This window comes from Zeus faber, assembly GCF_960531495.2.
Source record: "Zeus faber genome assembly, chromosome: 10".
Taxonomy (NCBI): Eukaryota; Metazoa; Chordata; class Actinopteri; order Zeiformes; family Zeidae; genus Zeus; species Zeus faber.
Window position 1 is genome coordinate 15,937,860 of NC_137199.1, and position 15,168 is coordinate 15,953,027.

At 41.1% G+C, this 15,168-nt stretch overlaps 3 protein-coding genes across 3 annotated transcripts in view; all 3 read right to left on the minus strand.

The window, feature by feature from the left end:
• Positions 1-10,796, minus strand: part of LOC307236153 (protocadherin alpha-C2-like) — a gene marked incomplete at its 5' end in the record, with an annotated part of 66,388 nt that extends 55,592 nt beyond the window's left edge. Inside the window, one exon of the mRNA XM_080008462.1 lies at positions 8,424-10,796. Within this exon, the coding sequence (XP_079864588.1) occupies positions 8,424-10,796 (2,373 nt within the window). The remainder of the gene's footprint in view (positions 1-8,423) is intronic.
• LOC307235537 (protocadherin alpha-3-like) lies at positions 132-7,248 on the minus strand (the record flags this gene model as incomplete). The annotated part of the gene is made up of 4 exons (XM_080007661.1): positions 132-251; positions 1,294-3,129; positions 6,537-7,013; positions 7,168-7,248. 4 exons carry the CDS (start codon positions 7,246-7,248, stop codon positions 132-134), a joined length of 2,514 nt encoding a protein of 837 aa, XP_079863787.1.
• A 1,059-nt stretch (positions 10,797-11,855) lies between the features above and the next one.
• LOC307236165 (protocadherin alpha-2-like) lies at positions 11,856-14,240 on the minus strand (the record flags this gene model as incomplete). The annotated part of the gene is made up of 1 exon (XM_080008483.1): positions 11,856-14,240. The coding sequence occupies one exon, from the start codon at positions 14,238-14,240 to the stop codon at positions 11,856-11,858; it is 2,385 nt and encodes a 794-aa protein (XP_079864609.1).
• Between the last annotated feature and the right edge of the window lie 928 nt (positions 14,241-15,168).

Below are 15,168 nucleotides of genomic sequence, written 5' to 3' on the forward strand. Positions count from 1 at the left end.
GATGCAGACATTTACTCCAGGTGGATGATTTTAGATCCGTAAAATAACGATTTCTACGAGCTGCATCTCCTCTCGGTACAGCGCGGTCGGAGGGTTCATCTTATCTGCTGCCTTGTGACGCCTTCCAATCATTATGCAGCAAGGAGGCGTCTCAGAAATTCAGTTGCTACCGTGGTCTCTGGCGCCACCACATGTTCAAAGGCAAATCCCACCGATCGGAGGAGAAGTAGTAACTCGCCAACCAAAACCACCTACAGGCACATGCATTGAAAATGTCTCGATATTCAGAAAGCAAATTAACATGCACCTTACTTAACTGGATAATGTTAATGTAAACATTCAGAAAAGTTAGTTGAAAACATCACATTTAAGTAGGGTAGACAGTCACCAAAACAACCACATAGTTGCACAGTGTTCGTGTCGCTGCCTAAACCCCCGATAACATGAATCTCGCCACAGCGAATTATATATTTATATATAAAATTGCATTCACAGCAATCTGTCAATTTGCAAAGTCGCAGACCAATATAAGAAAGAGGATTTTAACACTGTTTACACTTATTTACTAGAGAAACAATGACAACGCCTTCCTAATCTAAATAAATTATTCTGTGAATTGGAATGAGAAAAAAATAAGTTAAAATGTATAGCTAACCACGCACTGGTTAATAAGTTTGGTGGTTAAAGAAAAAACTTTGTTTGAATCAGGTTTGGTTTCGGCACCACGGACAGCACTGTTCCGGGAAGAAATAAAGCAAAGAACTAATTTCCCAACAGCTCTGCTCTTCATGCCACAAACAACTCAACAAACTAAGAAAAGCAAATTAACAAAACAGTATATTATTTGGTAGAAGAAAACAGTATTTCAATATTGATGGTCATGAATGTTCCATAGTATTCTACAAAATTAAAGTACTAGGAAGAGCAAGATGAAGATGTGATTTTCACTGAAACAGATCCAACCGTTGCTTGGTAGTGCAATAAAATCATGGGCTCTTATTCCGAGGTCGAATGTCATTCAAGGTTAAACAAATGGGATGAAAAAAAAACTGTTTGTTCATAACCATGGAAAAACATTGGTTAAAGCACAAATGGTATAGTAAGACTCTTAATCCGTTGAACATGTAATAAAAAAATGATCGAAATACTTTGATGAGATTAAAACGTTCCAAGTAAAAATTAATTTTATATTTTTTTATATTCACGGCCATGACATTTCCTGGTAGTAGGTTACTGTGTAGCAAAAAGTTCAAGATCAATTTAGAAGGATATTTGTGTTGTGCATTCCCTTACCTTCTCTGTGTTGGGTAAAGTCTGAGTTCTGCTAAAAGTGTCTCCTCCATTAATACTGATCAGCTCTCCATCTACAGGTGGATATGGTGCGGGGAAAACCACTACGTCACTCTTCAGTGTGTCTGAGCTGAAACACACGTCATACTGCTGAGTAGATTTGGAGTAAGACCAGCTCCCGTCAGGGTGGGTGGTGATCATTGGGGCGCTGTACCTGTTGAAACTGCTGTCTGTCCTGTGGCACCTGACAGCTATTAAACTGATGAGGCTCAGTAGGAAGATCACTGATACAGACGCAATGGCGATCAGCAGATACAGGTTTAAATCAGAGAAGCTCTCCTCCTTCACGGGCACATGTCTGAACTGAGTCTGGATGTCAGCTGTGTTTTCAACAACAACTACATCAATAGACACAGTAGCTGTCAGGGAGGGTTCTCCGTTATCAGAAACCAAGGCCACCAACGGGTGAGTTTTCAGGTCATTGTCACTCATTCTCCTCTTAGTCCTGATTTCTCCAGTGCTGGTTCCGATTCGGAAAAGATTTGTTCCTTTGGGCTCAGAGATGTGATAAGAAAGCAAAGCGTTGTATCCAGAGTCAGCGTCCACAGCCCTGATTTTAGCCACAAAATATCCTGCTTCAGCAGAGTAGGGAATGTTCTCACTGTTAACGGAGCCGTGTTCAGAATAAGGTGCTAGAATCCCCGGACTGTTGTCATTCTCATCCAGGATAAAAACATTCACAGTCACGTTGCTGCTCAGTGGAGGAACTCCAGAGTCTGCGGCCTGAACATTAAACTGGAAAGTTTTCATTTCCTCATAATTAAAGGATTGAAGGCAAACTATATCTCCAGTATCTGAATTTATATTTACCATAGATAATACAGGGATGTTACTATTGAAGCTGTTTACTATAGCGTAGGTTGGTTTTGCATTGTCATTTGTATCTGCATCAACAGTGGTTATTCTATGAATTGCGTCGCCCACTGGTCTGTTCTCTTTCACATAAACATTTATGACAGGCTCAGGAAATTGAGGTGCATTGTCATTTACATCAGAAATAGTAATAGTAATGACATTAGTACCTGAGAGAGGTGGAGTCCCTTCATCAGTGGCTGTAATAGTGACATTATACTGAGAGATCCTCTCTCTGTCAAGAGACCCGTCCACTAATAAAGAATAATAGTTTTTGTAGTTCGATTTCAGCTTGAAAGGCACAGAACCAGTAATTCTACAATTTGCAAGTCCATTTTTTCCTCCATCTCTATCTGTTATAGTCACCAAACCTATGACTGTACCTACTTCAGCATCCTCTTTAACAAGACTCATAAGTGATGATACAGATATTTCTGGAGAATTATCATTTACATCAATCACTTCTACTAGAACCTTGCTATGTGCAATGCGGGGAGGCGTGCCTTTATCTCGTGCTTGGACACGAACCTCATACGCTCGATTTTCTTCAAAATCAATGTTTTCCTTGACTGTTATTGTACCAGTTTCCTCGTTAAGGGCGAATTTAATATCAGGGTTGAAACGCCCTCTTTCTGCAAACGAGTACACGATCTGACTATTCACTCCGTCATCTAAATCAGTTGCGCTCAGTGTCAATAACGTGGTTCCAATTTTTGCATTTTCGACGATCTGCACTTTGTAGAGCGATCTGGTAAACAAAGGCGAATTGTCATTGACGTCCATTACATTAACTGTGATTTGCAATGTCCCTGATCTCGCTGGTTTTCCTCCGTCTACGGCGGTCAGAGTTAGTCTAATCACAGCCTGTTTCTCTCGATCTAAAGCTTTCTGCAGCACCAACTCGGCGGATAAACTCTCTTCACTGCTCTGCACATCCAATGAAAAATGTTCATTTGGACTCAATTTGTAAGACTTTATTGAGTTACTGCCTGTGTCTGCGTCATGCGCTGTAGGCAGCGGATACCTTTCTCCGAGGTATGAAGACTCGGACATTTCGATTATCTTATTATCCTCATCAAAAGAAGGTAAATTGTCATTAATATCAATAATATTAATTTCGATTCGATGGAGATCACGGGGCTGACTCAGTATGGCCTCTATGTTTAAAGAGCACTTCACCGCGTTGGGACAGAGCTCATCTCGATCTATCCTCTCGTTAACGAATAAGAATCCGTTTTTCAAATCAACCTGGAAATATACCTTTTTGAATCCCGAATTTATTTGTAGGGTCCTGGATTTAAATTCGTTCAGTTTGAGGTTCAAATCTTTAGCGAGGTTTCCGACCACCGTTCCTTTGTCCACCTCTTCTGAAACCGAGTAGGAGATCTGCGCTGCGGACCAGTCGCACACACAAAGCAGAGCGAAGAGAAACCTCCATTTATCCCATCGTGACAAAGCAGCCATAGCCGAAAAACCAAAGGAGATGATCCGAGATGAAATCATATAATCCCCACAGCGTTAAAAATAAAGAAATATCCAGATGTGTTCCGGGTCCAATCCTTCTCGCCACGACTCCATTCGTCTGTTTCCCAGATCTTACAAAGCGACGTCAGCTGATTTAGACTCATGAACAGAGGGGTTGTTTTTTCCAGTTTAAACGTCATATTTTCTGTGGTCTCAAGCGCCCCCACGAGGTGAACACCATTAACTGCTTTAACAAAACGTCGTGAAACAGAAACAACGTGGTTAAACGTATACGCCCTTATAGGGACGAGCAGACCCAACGGAATGAGGAGGGAAAAGAAAACACGATGAGGAAAAATAAGCAAGATAAACTGCCTTGTTGTAAAAGCCCCGGTGTCAAAAGGTAGTGACGACAACGTTTAAAAAATTCAAGTGTAATTCGTACAAACGAGAATTATAAACAATCCGTTTGGTGCCGCCCCACACGATACATGAGAAATCAGATAAAATGCATGTCAGGAAAACGTATGCAAGATAGATAGATGGGTAAGCTGAGATTAAAATCCTTTTCACCCTCACCCTCCTTTTCAAAGCAGATTGTTCTCGTCTAAAGAACTACCCAATGCAATCGATCACAGGGGATTGTAATGAGATGATTTTTAAGATGATGGTCAATACAATCAAGACAAACCACTTAACAACAAAGAAACTTCAGAATCATGGACAGTGACATGGCTAAACAAACAAATCAGACATTGGATCCGACAGGTAAAGTGTTAGTTGGTTTATGTAAGTTTTAACACAAAATATTATCTGTAAAAGAACAAAATGCATTTGGAAAAAAATGGCATTGGGCTTTTGTCCAAACTCAAACCGTCTTTGGTGAACCCCCAAAAAATATATTCATGCTAAAATTAATCCAGTTGTGGTTTATATCACCATCCAGACGAGGTTCATGGCAAAGAAAATAACAACATAATTCAACTTATTAAAATGTCACAAAATAATATTTCAATAAAAACATGGCATTAATCAAATAGCACTTAACATACCTTTTCCTTGTTAGGTAACGTTTGAGTCCTGTCAAAAGTGTCTCCTCCATTAATACTGATTAACTCTCCATCTAGAGGTGGATATGGTGCGGGGAAAACCACTACGTCACTCTTCAGTGTGTCTGAGCTGAAACACACGTCATACTGCTGCGTAGATTTGGAGTAAGACCAGCTCCCGTCAGGGTGGGTGGTGATCATCGGGGCGCTGTACCTGTTGAAACTGCTGTCTGTCCTGTGGCATCTGACAGCTATTAAACTGATGAGGCTCAGTAGGAAGATCACTGATACTGACGCAATGGCGATCAGCAGATACAGGTTTAAATCAGAGAAGCTCTCCTCCTTCACGGGCACATGTCTGAACTGAGTCTGGATGTCAACTGTGTTTTCAACCACAACTACATCAATAGACACAGTAGCTGTCAGGGAGGGTTCTCCGTTATCAGACACCAACACCAGCAATGGGTGAGTCTTCAGGTCATTGTCACTCATTCTCCTCTTAGTCCTGATTTCTCCAGTGCTGGTTCCGATTCGGAAAAGATTTGTTCCTTTGGGCTCAGAGATGTGATAAGAAAGCAAAGCGTTGTATCCAGAGTCAGCGTCCACAGCCCTGATTTTAGCCACAAAATATCCTGCTTCAGCAGAGTAGGGAATGTTTTCACTGTTAACGGAGCCGTGTTCAGAATAAGGTGCTAGAATCCCCGGACTGTTGTCATTCTCATCCAGGATAAAAACATTCACGGTCACGTTGCTGCTCAGTGGAGGAACTCCAGAGTCTGTGGCCTGAACTTTAAAACTAAACGTTTTGATCTGTTCAAAATTAAAAGATTGCAGAGTGACTAAATCTCCAGTCTCTGAGTTAATACTTATAGCTGACAATATCGGAATATTTTGCGGGTAACTATTTAACAAAGAATAGGTTACTTTTGCATTTTCATCTGAATCTGGGTCGAATGCACTGACAGTATAAATAACTTCTACTTCACTGTTCTCCTTCACATAAGCATTTATTAGAGAATCTGCAAAGTGCGGTGCGTTGTCATTGACATCAGAAATATAAACCATCAAGAAACTGGTGCTGGAAAGGGAAGGACTCCCTTCATCAGTGGCAGTTATTGTGATGTTATATTGAGCAGCTTTCTCCCTGTCTAGGAGTCCATCAACCACCAAAGAATAATCATTCTTATAGTTTGATTCAAGCTTGAACGGGACATTGCCACCTAGTTTACACTTATTGACCCCATTCATTCCACTATCTTTGTCGTTCACAGTTACCAAAGCTACAACAGTTCCCTCATCCGCATTTTCATTTACTGGATTTTTCAGTGAAGTCACCGATATTTCGGGAACATTGTCGTTAACATCAATTATTTCAATCAAAAGTTTTCCATGTGCACTGCGAGGAATAAAGCCTTGGTCTTTGACCTGGACTCGTATTTCATATGCAGGCATCTTCTCATGATCCAAGATTCCTTTGACTGTTATTTTTCCTGTGTGTGAATTCACGTCAAATTTTTCTGAGGGATCTATGTTACCACGTTTGAGAAAAGAATAGACAAGTTTACTGTTGAGACCCTCGTCTAAATCTGAAGCGTTTAGTTGAATCACCATTGTTCCAAATGGAGCATTTTCTTTTACACTTGCCTTATACAATGATTTACTAAATGAAGGTGTGTTATCATTAACATCAATCACATTAACTGTGACCTGCAACGTCCCTGTTTTAAAAGGTTTTCCTCCATCTACAGCAGTTAAAGTGAGTGTTATAAGGGACTGTTTCTCTCGATCCAAAGCTTTCTGCAACACCAGCTCTGCAGACACACTCTGTTCTTCACCACTTTGCACATCGAGGGCGAAATATTCATTTTGGCTCAGCTTGTAGCTCTTAACAGAGTTGCTGCCTGTGTCTGCATCCACTGCAATTGGAAGTAAATATCGTTCTCCTGTGCTCGTAGTTTCAGAAATGTTGAAATTGAATATATTTTCACTGAAAGTAGGTGCATTATCGTTTAGATCTAAAATACTAATCTCAATGCGGTGTATTTTAACTGGATTGCTTAACAAAGCCTGTATTTGCAGCGAGCATTTCACTAACCCGTCGCACAGTTCCTCTCGGTCTATTCTGTCGGCCACAAAAAGGTGTCCGGTCTTCACATCCACGTCAAAGTATTTATTCTTGTAAGAGGAAACAATCCGCAGCTGTCTGGTCTCTAGCTCATTCACATTGAGCTTCAAATCCTTGGCGAGATGTCCGACTGTCGTTCCTTTGTTCACCTCCTCCGAAATGGAGTAAGAAATCTGAGCCGCAGAACAGCAACAGAGACAGAGCAGCGAGACGATTCGCATCCAACCATAATCCTTCTGTGCGGTGAACCCCATCACTGTCTAAATGCAATATGTAGATGCAGACATTTACTCCAGGTGGATGATGTTAGATCCGTAAAATACCGACTTTTACGAGCTGCACCTCCTCTCGGCACAGCCCTGTCCGAGTGTTCGTCTTATCTGCTGCCTTCTGACGCCTTCCAATCATTACGCAGCAAGGAGGCGTCTCAGAAACTCAGTTGCTACCGCGGTCTCTGGCGCCACCACATGTTCAAAGGTAAATCCCACCAATTGGAGTAGAAATAGTAACTCGCCAACCCAAACCAGGTACTTGCACATGCATAAAAATAAGCTCCAGATATTCAGAAAGCAAAGTAGTACGCGCATAACTTAACTGTATAATATTAATGTGAACATTCAGAAAAGTAAGATGAAAACACCAAATTTATGACAGTCACAAATAGAACCACTGCCGTCGTTGTCTTGTTGCTGCCTATACCCCTGATTACATAAAATAAAAAAAATCTCGCCATATATATATATGTGTGCGTGTGATAGCTGACATACTAAATAATTGCAATCACAGCAAATTATTCATTTGCAAAACTGCAGACCACCACAAGAAGAAAGGTTTATATTGTTTACACTTATTGACTAGAGAAACAATGACAATGCGTTACTAATATAAATATATTATTCTGTGAATTGGAATGATAAAAATAAGGAGATAAAAAGTATAACCAATCACGCACTGATTGATGAGTTTGGTGCTTGAAGAGAAAACATTGTTTGAATCAGGTTTGGTTCCGGCTCCACGGACAGCACTATTCCAGTAAGAAATTATGCAACTAATTTCCACACAGCTCTGCTGTTCATGCCAAAAACAACTCAACAAACAAAGGAAAGCAAATGAACAAGACAGTCTATTATTTCGAACAAGAAAACGGTAACTCAATATCGGTGGTCATGAATGATCCATAATATTCTACCAAATGAAAGTACTAGGAAGAGCAAGATGAGGACATATTTTTCATCGAAATGCAACCAACCATTTATTGGTTGTGCATTAGAATCATGGGCGCTCATTCCTAGGTTGAATGTCACTCATAGTGAAACAAATGTGATGAAAAAAAAACAGTTTGTTAATACCAGTGGAAACACATTGGTTAAAGCACAAATCGTATAGTACGACTCATAATAAGTTGAAGATGTAAATAATACAAATTATATAAATTCTTTGATAAGATTAAACTGTTCAAAGTAAAAATATATTTTATATTTTTCTATTTACATGGCCGTGCCATTTCTGGAAGTAATTTACAATCCAGCAAAATGTTCAAGAAGATCAATTTTGAAGCAAGTTTGTGTTGTGAATTCCCTTACCTTCTCTGTGTTGGGTAATGTCTGAGTTCTGCATAAAGTGTCTCCTCCATTAATACTGATCAGCTCTCCATCTACAGGTGGATATGGTGTGGGGAAAACCACTACGTCACTCTTCAGTGTGTCTGAGCTGAAACACACGTCATACTGCTGAGTAGATTTGGAGTAAGACCAGCTCCCGTCAGGGTGGGTGGTGATCATCGGGGCGCTGTACCTGCTGAAACTGCTGTCTGTCCTGTGGCATCTGACAGCTATTAAACTGATGAGGCTCAGTAGGAAGATCACTGATACTGACGCAATGGCGATCAGCAGATACAGGTTTAAATCAGAGAAGCTCTCCTCCTTCACTGGCACATGTCTGAACTGAGTTTGGATGTCAGCTGTGTTTTCCACCACAACGACATCAATAGACACAGTAGCTGTCAGGGAGGGTTCTCCGTTATCAGACACCAACACCAGCAACGGGTGAGTTTTCAGGTCATTGTCACTCATTCTCCTCTTAGTCCTGATTTCTCCAGTGCTGGTTCCGATTCGGAAAAGATTTGTTCCTTTGGGCTCAGAGATGTGATAAGAAAGCAAAGCGTTGTATCCAGAGTCAGCGTCCACAGCCCTGATTTTAGCCACAAAATATCCTGCTTCAGCAGAGTAGGGAATGTTCTCACTGTTAACGGAGCCGTGTTCAGAATAAGGTGCAAGAATCCCCGGACTGTTGTCATTCTCATCCAGGATAAAAACATTGACAGTCACGTTGCTGCTCAGTGGAGGAACTCCAGAGTCTGTGGCCTGAACATTAAACTGGAAAGTTTTCATTTCCTCATAATTAAAGGATTGAAGGCAAACTATATCTCCAGTATCTGAATTTATATTTACCATAGATAATACAGGGATGTTACTATTGAAGCTGTTTACTATAGCGTAGGTTGGTTTTGCATTGTCATTTGTATCTGCATCAACAGTGGTTATTCTATGAATTGCGTCGCCCACTGGTCTGTTCTCTTTCACATAAACATTTATGACAGGCTCAGGAAATTGAGGTGCATTGTCATTTACATCAGAAATAGTAATAGTAATGACATTAGTACCTGAGAGAGGTGGAGTCCCTTCATCAGTTGCTGTAATAGTGACATTATACTGAGAGATCCTCTCTCTGTCAAGAGACCCGTCCACTAATAAAGAATAATAGTTTTTATAGTTTGACTTCAGCTTGAAAGGCACAGAACCAGTAATTCTACAATTTGCAATTCCATTTTTTCCTCCATCTCTATCTGTTATAGTCACCAAACCTATGACTGTACCTATTTCAGCATCCTCTTTAACTAGACTCATAAGTGATGATACAGAAATTTCTGGAGAATTATCATTTACATCAACCACTTCAACTAGAACCTTGCTATGTGCAATGCGGGGAGGCGTGCCTTTATCTCGTGCTTTGACGTGAATCTCATATGCTCGATTTTCTTCAAAATCAATGTTTTCCTTAACTGTTATTGTACCAGTTTCCTCGTTAAGAGCGAATTTCATATCAGGGTTGAAACGCCCTCTTTCTGAAAACGAGAACACAATCTGACTATTCACTCCGTCATCTAAATCAGTTGCGTTAAGTGTCAATAACGTGGTTCCAATTTTTGCATTTTCGACGATCTGCACTTTGTAGAGAGATCGAGTAAACAAAGGCGAATTGTCATTTACGTCCATTACATTAACGGTGATTTGCAATGTCCCTGATCTCGCTGGTTTCCCTCCGTCTACGGCGGTCAGAGTTAGTCTAATCACAGCCTGTTTCTCTCGATCTAAAGCTTTCTGCAGCACCAACTCGGCGGATAAACTCTCTTCACTGCTCTGCACATCCAATGAAAAATGTTCATTTGGACTTAATTTGTAAGACTTTATTGAGTTACTGCCTGTGTCTGCGTCATGCGCTATGGGCAGCGGATACCTTTCTCCAATGTTTGACGATTCATACATTTCTATTACAATCCTTTCCTCATCAAAAGACGGTGAATTGTCATTAATATCAATAATATTAATTTCGATTCGATGGAGATCACGGGGCTGACTCAGTATGGCCTCTATGTTTAAAGAGCACTTCGCCGCGTTGGGACAGAGCTCCTCTCGATCTATCCTCTCGTTAACGAATAAGAATCCGTTTTTCAAATCAACCTGGAAATAGAGCTTTTTAAATTCCGAATTTATTTGAAGACTCCTGGATTTCAATTCGTTCAGGTTGAGGTTCAAATCTTTAGCGAGGTTTCCTACCACCGTTCCTTTGTCCACCTCTTCTGAAACAGAGTAGGAGATTTGCGCTGCGGACCAGTCGCACACACAAAGCAGAGCGAAGAGAAACCTCCATTTATCCCATCGTGACAAAGCAGCCATCGTCGTAAAACCAAAGGAGCCCATCCGAGGTGACATCGTATAATCCCCACAGCGTTAAAAATAAAGAAATATCCAGATGTGTTCCGGGTCCAATCCTTCTCGCCACGACTCCATTCGTCTGTTTCCCAGATCTTACAAAGCGACGTCAGCACATTTAGACTCATGAACAGAGGGGTTGTTTTTTCCAGCTTAAACGTCATATTTTCTGTGGTCTCGAGCGCCCCCACGAGCTGAACTCATTAACTGCTTTAACAAAACGTCGTGAAACAGAAACAACGTGGTTAAACGTATACGCCCTTATAGGGACGAGCAGACCCAACGGAATGAGGAGGGAAAAAGCACGATGAGGAAAAATAAGCAAGATAAACTGACTTGTTGTAGAAGCCCCGGTGTCAAAAGGTAGTGACGACAACGTTTAAAAAATTAAAGTGTAATTCGTACAAACGACAATTAGAAACAATCCGTTTGGTGTCGCCCCACACGAAAATGGGAAATCAGATGAAATGCATGTCAGGAAACTGTATGCAAGGTAGTTTGATGGGTAAACTGAGATTAAAATCATTTTCACGATCATCAAAGCAGCTTGTCTGAGTCTATGAGAACAACCAAATGTGATCACAGGGGATTGTAATGTGAGATGATTTTAAAATGATTCAACACAATCATAACAGAAACCACATAACAACAAAGAAAAGTGGCTTTCACTTCAGAACCATGGACAGTGGAATCGTTAAAGAGACAAATCAGACATCAGATCCGACAGGTAAAGTCTATGTAAGTTGGTTTTGGCAATTTTTAACAACAAACTATACTCATGGAACACAGTCGATTATACGTAAAAGAACAAAACGCATTTTGAAAATAAGTGTCATTAGATAGATGTCCAAACTCAAACGATCTACGGTGGTCCCAAACGACCGAAGTTCATACAAAAAAATAATCCAGTTGCAGTTCATATCACCATCCAGACGAGGTTCATGGCAATGGAAATAACCAGATAATTGAAATGATTAAAATGTCACAAAATATCTCGAAACACATCAGTAAATCAAAGAGCACTTAACATACCTTTTCCTTGTTTGGTAACGTTTGAGTCCTGTCAAAAGTGTCTCCTCCATTAATACTGATCAGCTCTCCGTCTAGAGGTGGATATGGTGCGGGGAAAACCACTACGTCACTCTTCAGTGTGTCTGAGCTGAAACACACGTCATACTGCTGAGTAGATTTGGAGTAAGACCAGCTCCCGTCAGGGTGGGTGGTGATCATTGGGGCGCTGTACCGGCTGAAACTGCTGTCTGTCCTGTGGCATCTGACAGCTATTAAACTGATGAGGCTCAGTAGGAAGATCACTGATACTGACGCAATGGCGATCAGCAGATACAGGTTTAAATCAGAGAAGCTCTCCTCCTTCACGGGCACATGTCTGAACTGAGTCTGGATGTCAGCTGTGTTTTCAACCACAACTACATCAATAGACACAGTAGCTGTCAGGGAGGGTTCTCCGTTATCAGACACCAACACCAGCAACGGGTGAGTTTTCAGGTCATTGTCACTCATTCTCCTCTTAGTCCTGATTTCTCCAGTGCTGGTTCCGATTCGGAAAAGATTTGTTCCTTTCGTTTCAGAGATGTGATAAGAAAGCAAAGCGTTGTATCCAGAGTCAGCGTCCACAGCCCTGATTTTAGCCACAAAATATCCTGCTTCAGCAGAGTAGGGAATGTTCTCACTGTTAACGGAGCCGTGTTCAGAATAAGGTGCTAGAATCCCCGGACTGTTGTCATTCTCATCCAGGACAAAAACATTGACAGTCACGTTGCTGCTCAGTGGAGGAACTCCAGAGTCTGTGGCCTGAACTTTAAACTGGAAAGTTTTAATTTCCTCATAATTAAAGGATTGAAGGCAAACAATATCTCCAGTATCTGAATTTATATTTACCATAGATAATACAGGGATGTTACTATTGAAGCTGTTTACTATAGCGTAGGTTGGTTTTGCATTGTCATTTGTATCTGCATCAACAGTGGTGATTCTATGAATTGCGTCGCCCACTGGTCTGTTCTCTTTCACATAAACATTTATAACAGGCTCAGGAAATTGAGGTGCATTGTCATTTACATCAGAAATAGTAATAGTAATGACATTAGTACCTGAGAGAGGTGGAGTCCCTTCATCAGTGGCTGTAATAGTGACATTATACTGAGAGATCCTCTCTCTGTCAAGATCCCCGTCCACTAATAAAGAATAATAGTTTTTATAGTTTGATTTCAACTTGAAAGGCACAGAACCAGTAATTCTGCAAGAAGTGAGGCCATTTTTGCCTTTATCTTCATCAGTTGTAGTGACTAACGCAACAACTGTACCTATTTCAGCATCCTCTTTAACTTGACTCATAAGTGATGATACAGATATTTCTGGAGAATTATCATTCACATCAATCACTTCTACTAAAACCTTGCTATGTGCAATGCGGGGAGGCGTGCCTTTATCTCGTGCTTGGACACGAATCTCATATGCTTGATTTTCTTCAAAATCAATGTCAGCTTTAATTGTTATTTCACCAGTTTGTTCGTTCAGGGAGAATTTGTCATGGGGATCTACATGCCCCTTCTCTGCCAACGAGTACACAATCTGACTATTCACACCTTCATCCAAATCAGTTGCGCTCAGTGTCAATAACGTGCTTCCAATTTTTGCATTTTCGACGATCTGCACTTTGTAGAGCGATCTGGTAAACAAAGGCGAATTGTCATTGACGTCCATTACATTTACTGTGATTTGCAATGTCCCTGATCTCGCTGGTTTTCCTCCGTCTACAGCGGTCAGAGTTAGTGTAATCACAGCCTGTTTCTCTCGATCTAAAGCTTTCTGCAGCACCAACTCGGCGGATAAACTCTGCCCTTCGCTGCTCTGCACATCCAATGAAAAATGTTCATTTGGAGTCAATTTGTAAGACTTTATTGAGTTACTGCCTGTGTCCGCGTCACGAGCTGTAGGCAGCGGATACCTTTCTCCGAGGTATGACGATTCGTACATTTCAATTATCTTACTTTCCTCATTAAAAGACGGTGAATTGTCATTAATATCAATAATATTAACTTCGATTCGATGGAGATCACGGGGCTGACTCAGTATGGCCTCTATGTTTAAAGAGCACTTCGCCGCGTTGGGACACAGCTCCTCTCGATCTATCCTCTCGTTAACGAATAAGAATCCGTTTTTCAAATCAACCTGGAAATATACCTTCCTGTGTATCGAACTTATTTGAAGACTCCTGGATTGCAAGTCGTTCAGTTTGAGGTTCAAATCTTTAGCGAGGTTTCCGACCACCGTTCCTTTGTCCACCTCTTCTGAAACCGAGTAGGAGATCTGCGCTGCGGACCAGTCGCACACACAAAGCAGAGCGAAGAGAAACCTCCATGTATCCCATCGTGACAAAGCAGCCATCGTCGTAAAACCAAAGGAGCCCATCCGAGGTGACATCATATAATCCCGAAATATGGAAAAATAAACATGTATCCACTGATGTTTAGGGCCCAACCCTTGTCGCCACGGCCCCATCCGACTGAACCATCCGACTGAACCATCCGACTGAACCTCACAAAGCAACGCGAGGTGGTGACGTCTGTGGTCAGAGGAGGAGTTCTACAGTGATTCTCTTTATTTCCTATGGTCTCGGGCGACACCGCGAGTTATTTGGCGAAACTGGTGAAAGATGTCCTTCTAATTTAAAAAAGAAAGGGCACGGTGGAATAATAACACACAGCCATGCCCAGTGAAGACAACGAAACGGATTGATGTGCTGCAGCAGACCGGACATCAAAATATGAAAACAATACAGTAATTGACCAACAACAAAGACAACATGTAGAGAGCGTTACACCCTTGGAGTAAATTATTATCATTTAAAAAATGGATGGCTATATGATTAGGGTGACCTGATGCCAACAAACCAAATGTGCAACAAATTGTACATGTGTGTGTGGGACACGTTAGCAATGCTGAGAGGTGGTCTAACATTTGGATATAATGTCTATTTAACTTAAAAATGTAACATGTATATTCTGCCCCTTAGCTCGTAACATCTTCTTTGCCCTCTGGTTGATTCAGTAGCACACATCAGACTACCCAAGTTACGAATCAGGCCTTAAGCTTGTGACGGATTCCACACATATATTTAATTCGAATGCATTCATAAACAGAAACATAACACAACACAACGGAACAAGCATAGCGGAATAAATACACAAGTGCATTGTCCATTTCAGTCCCATCAAAGATACCTCCCCTTAATATACGAAGCAGGCATCATTCACTTCAAGATTCTCAAGTCATCCTCCTGACGCAAATCCAACTACTGCATTGCATTTAATAT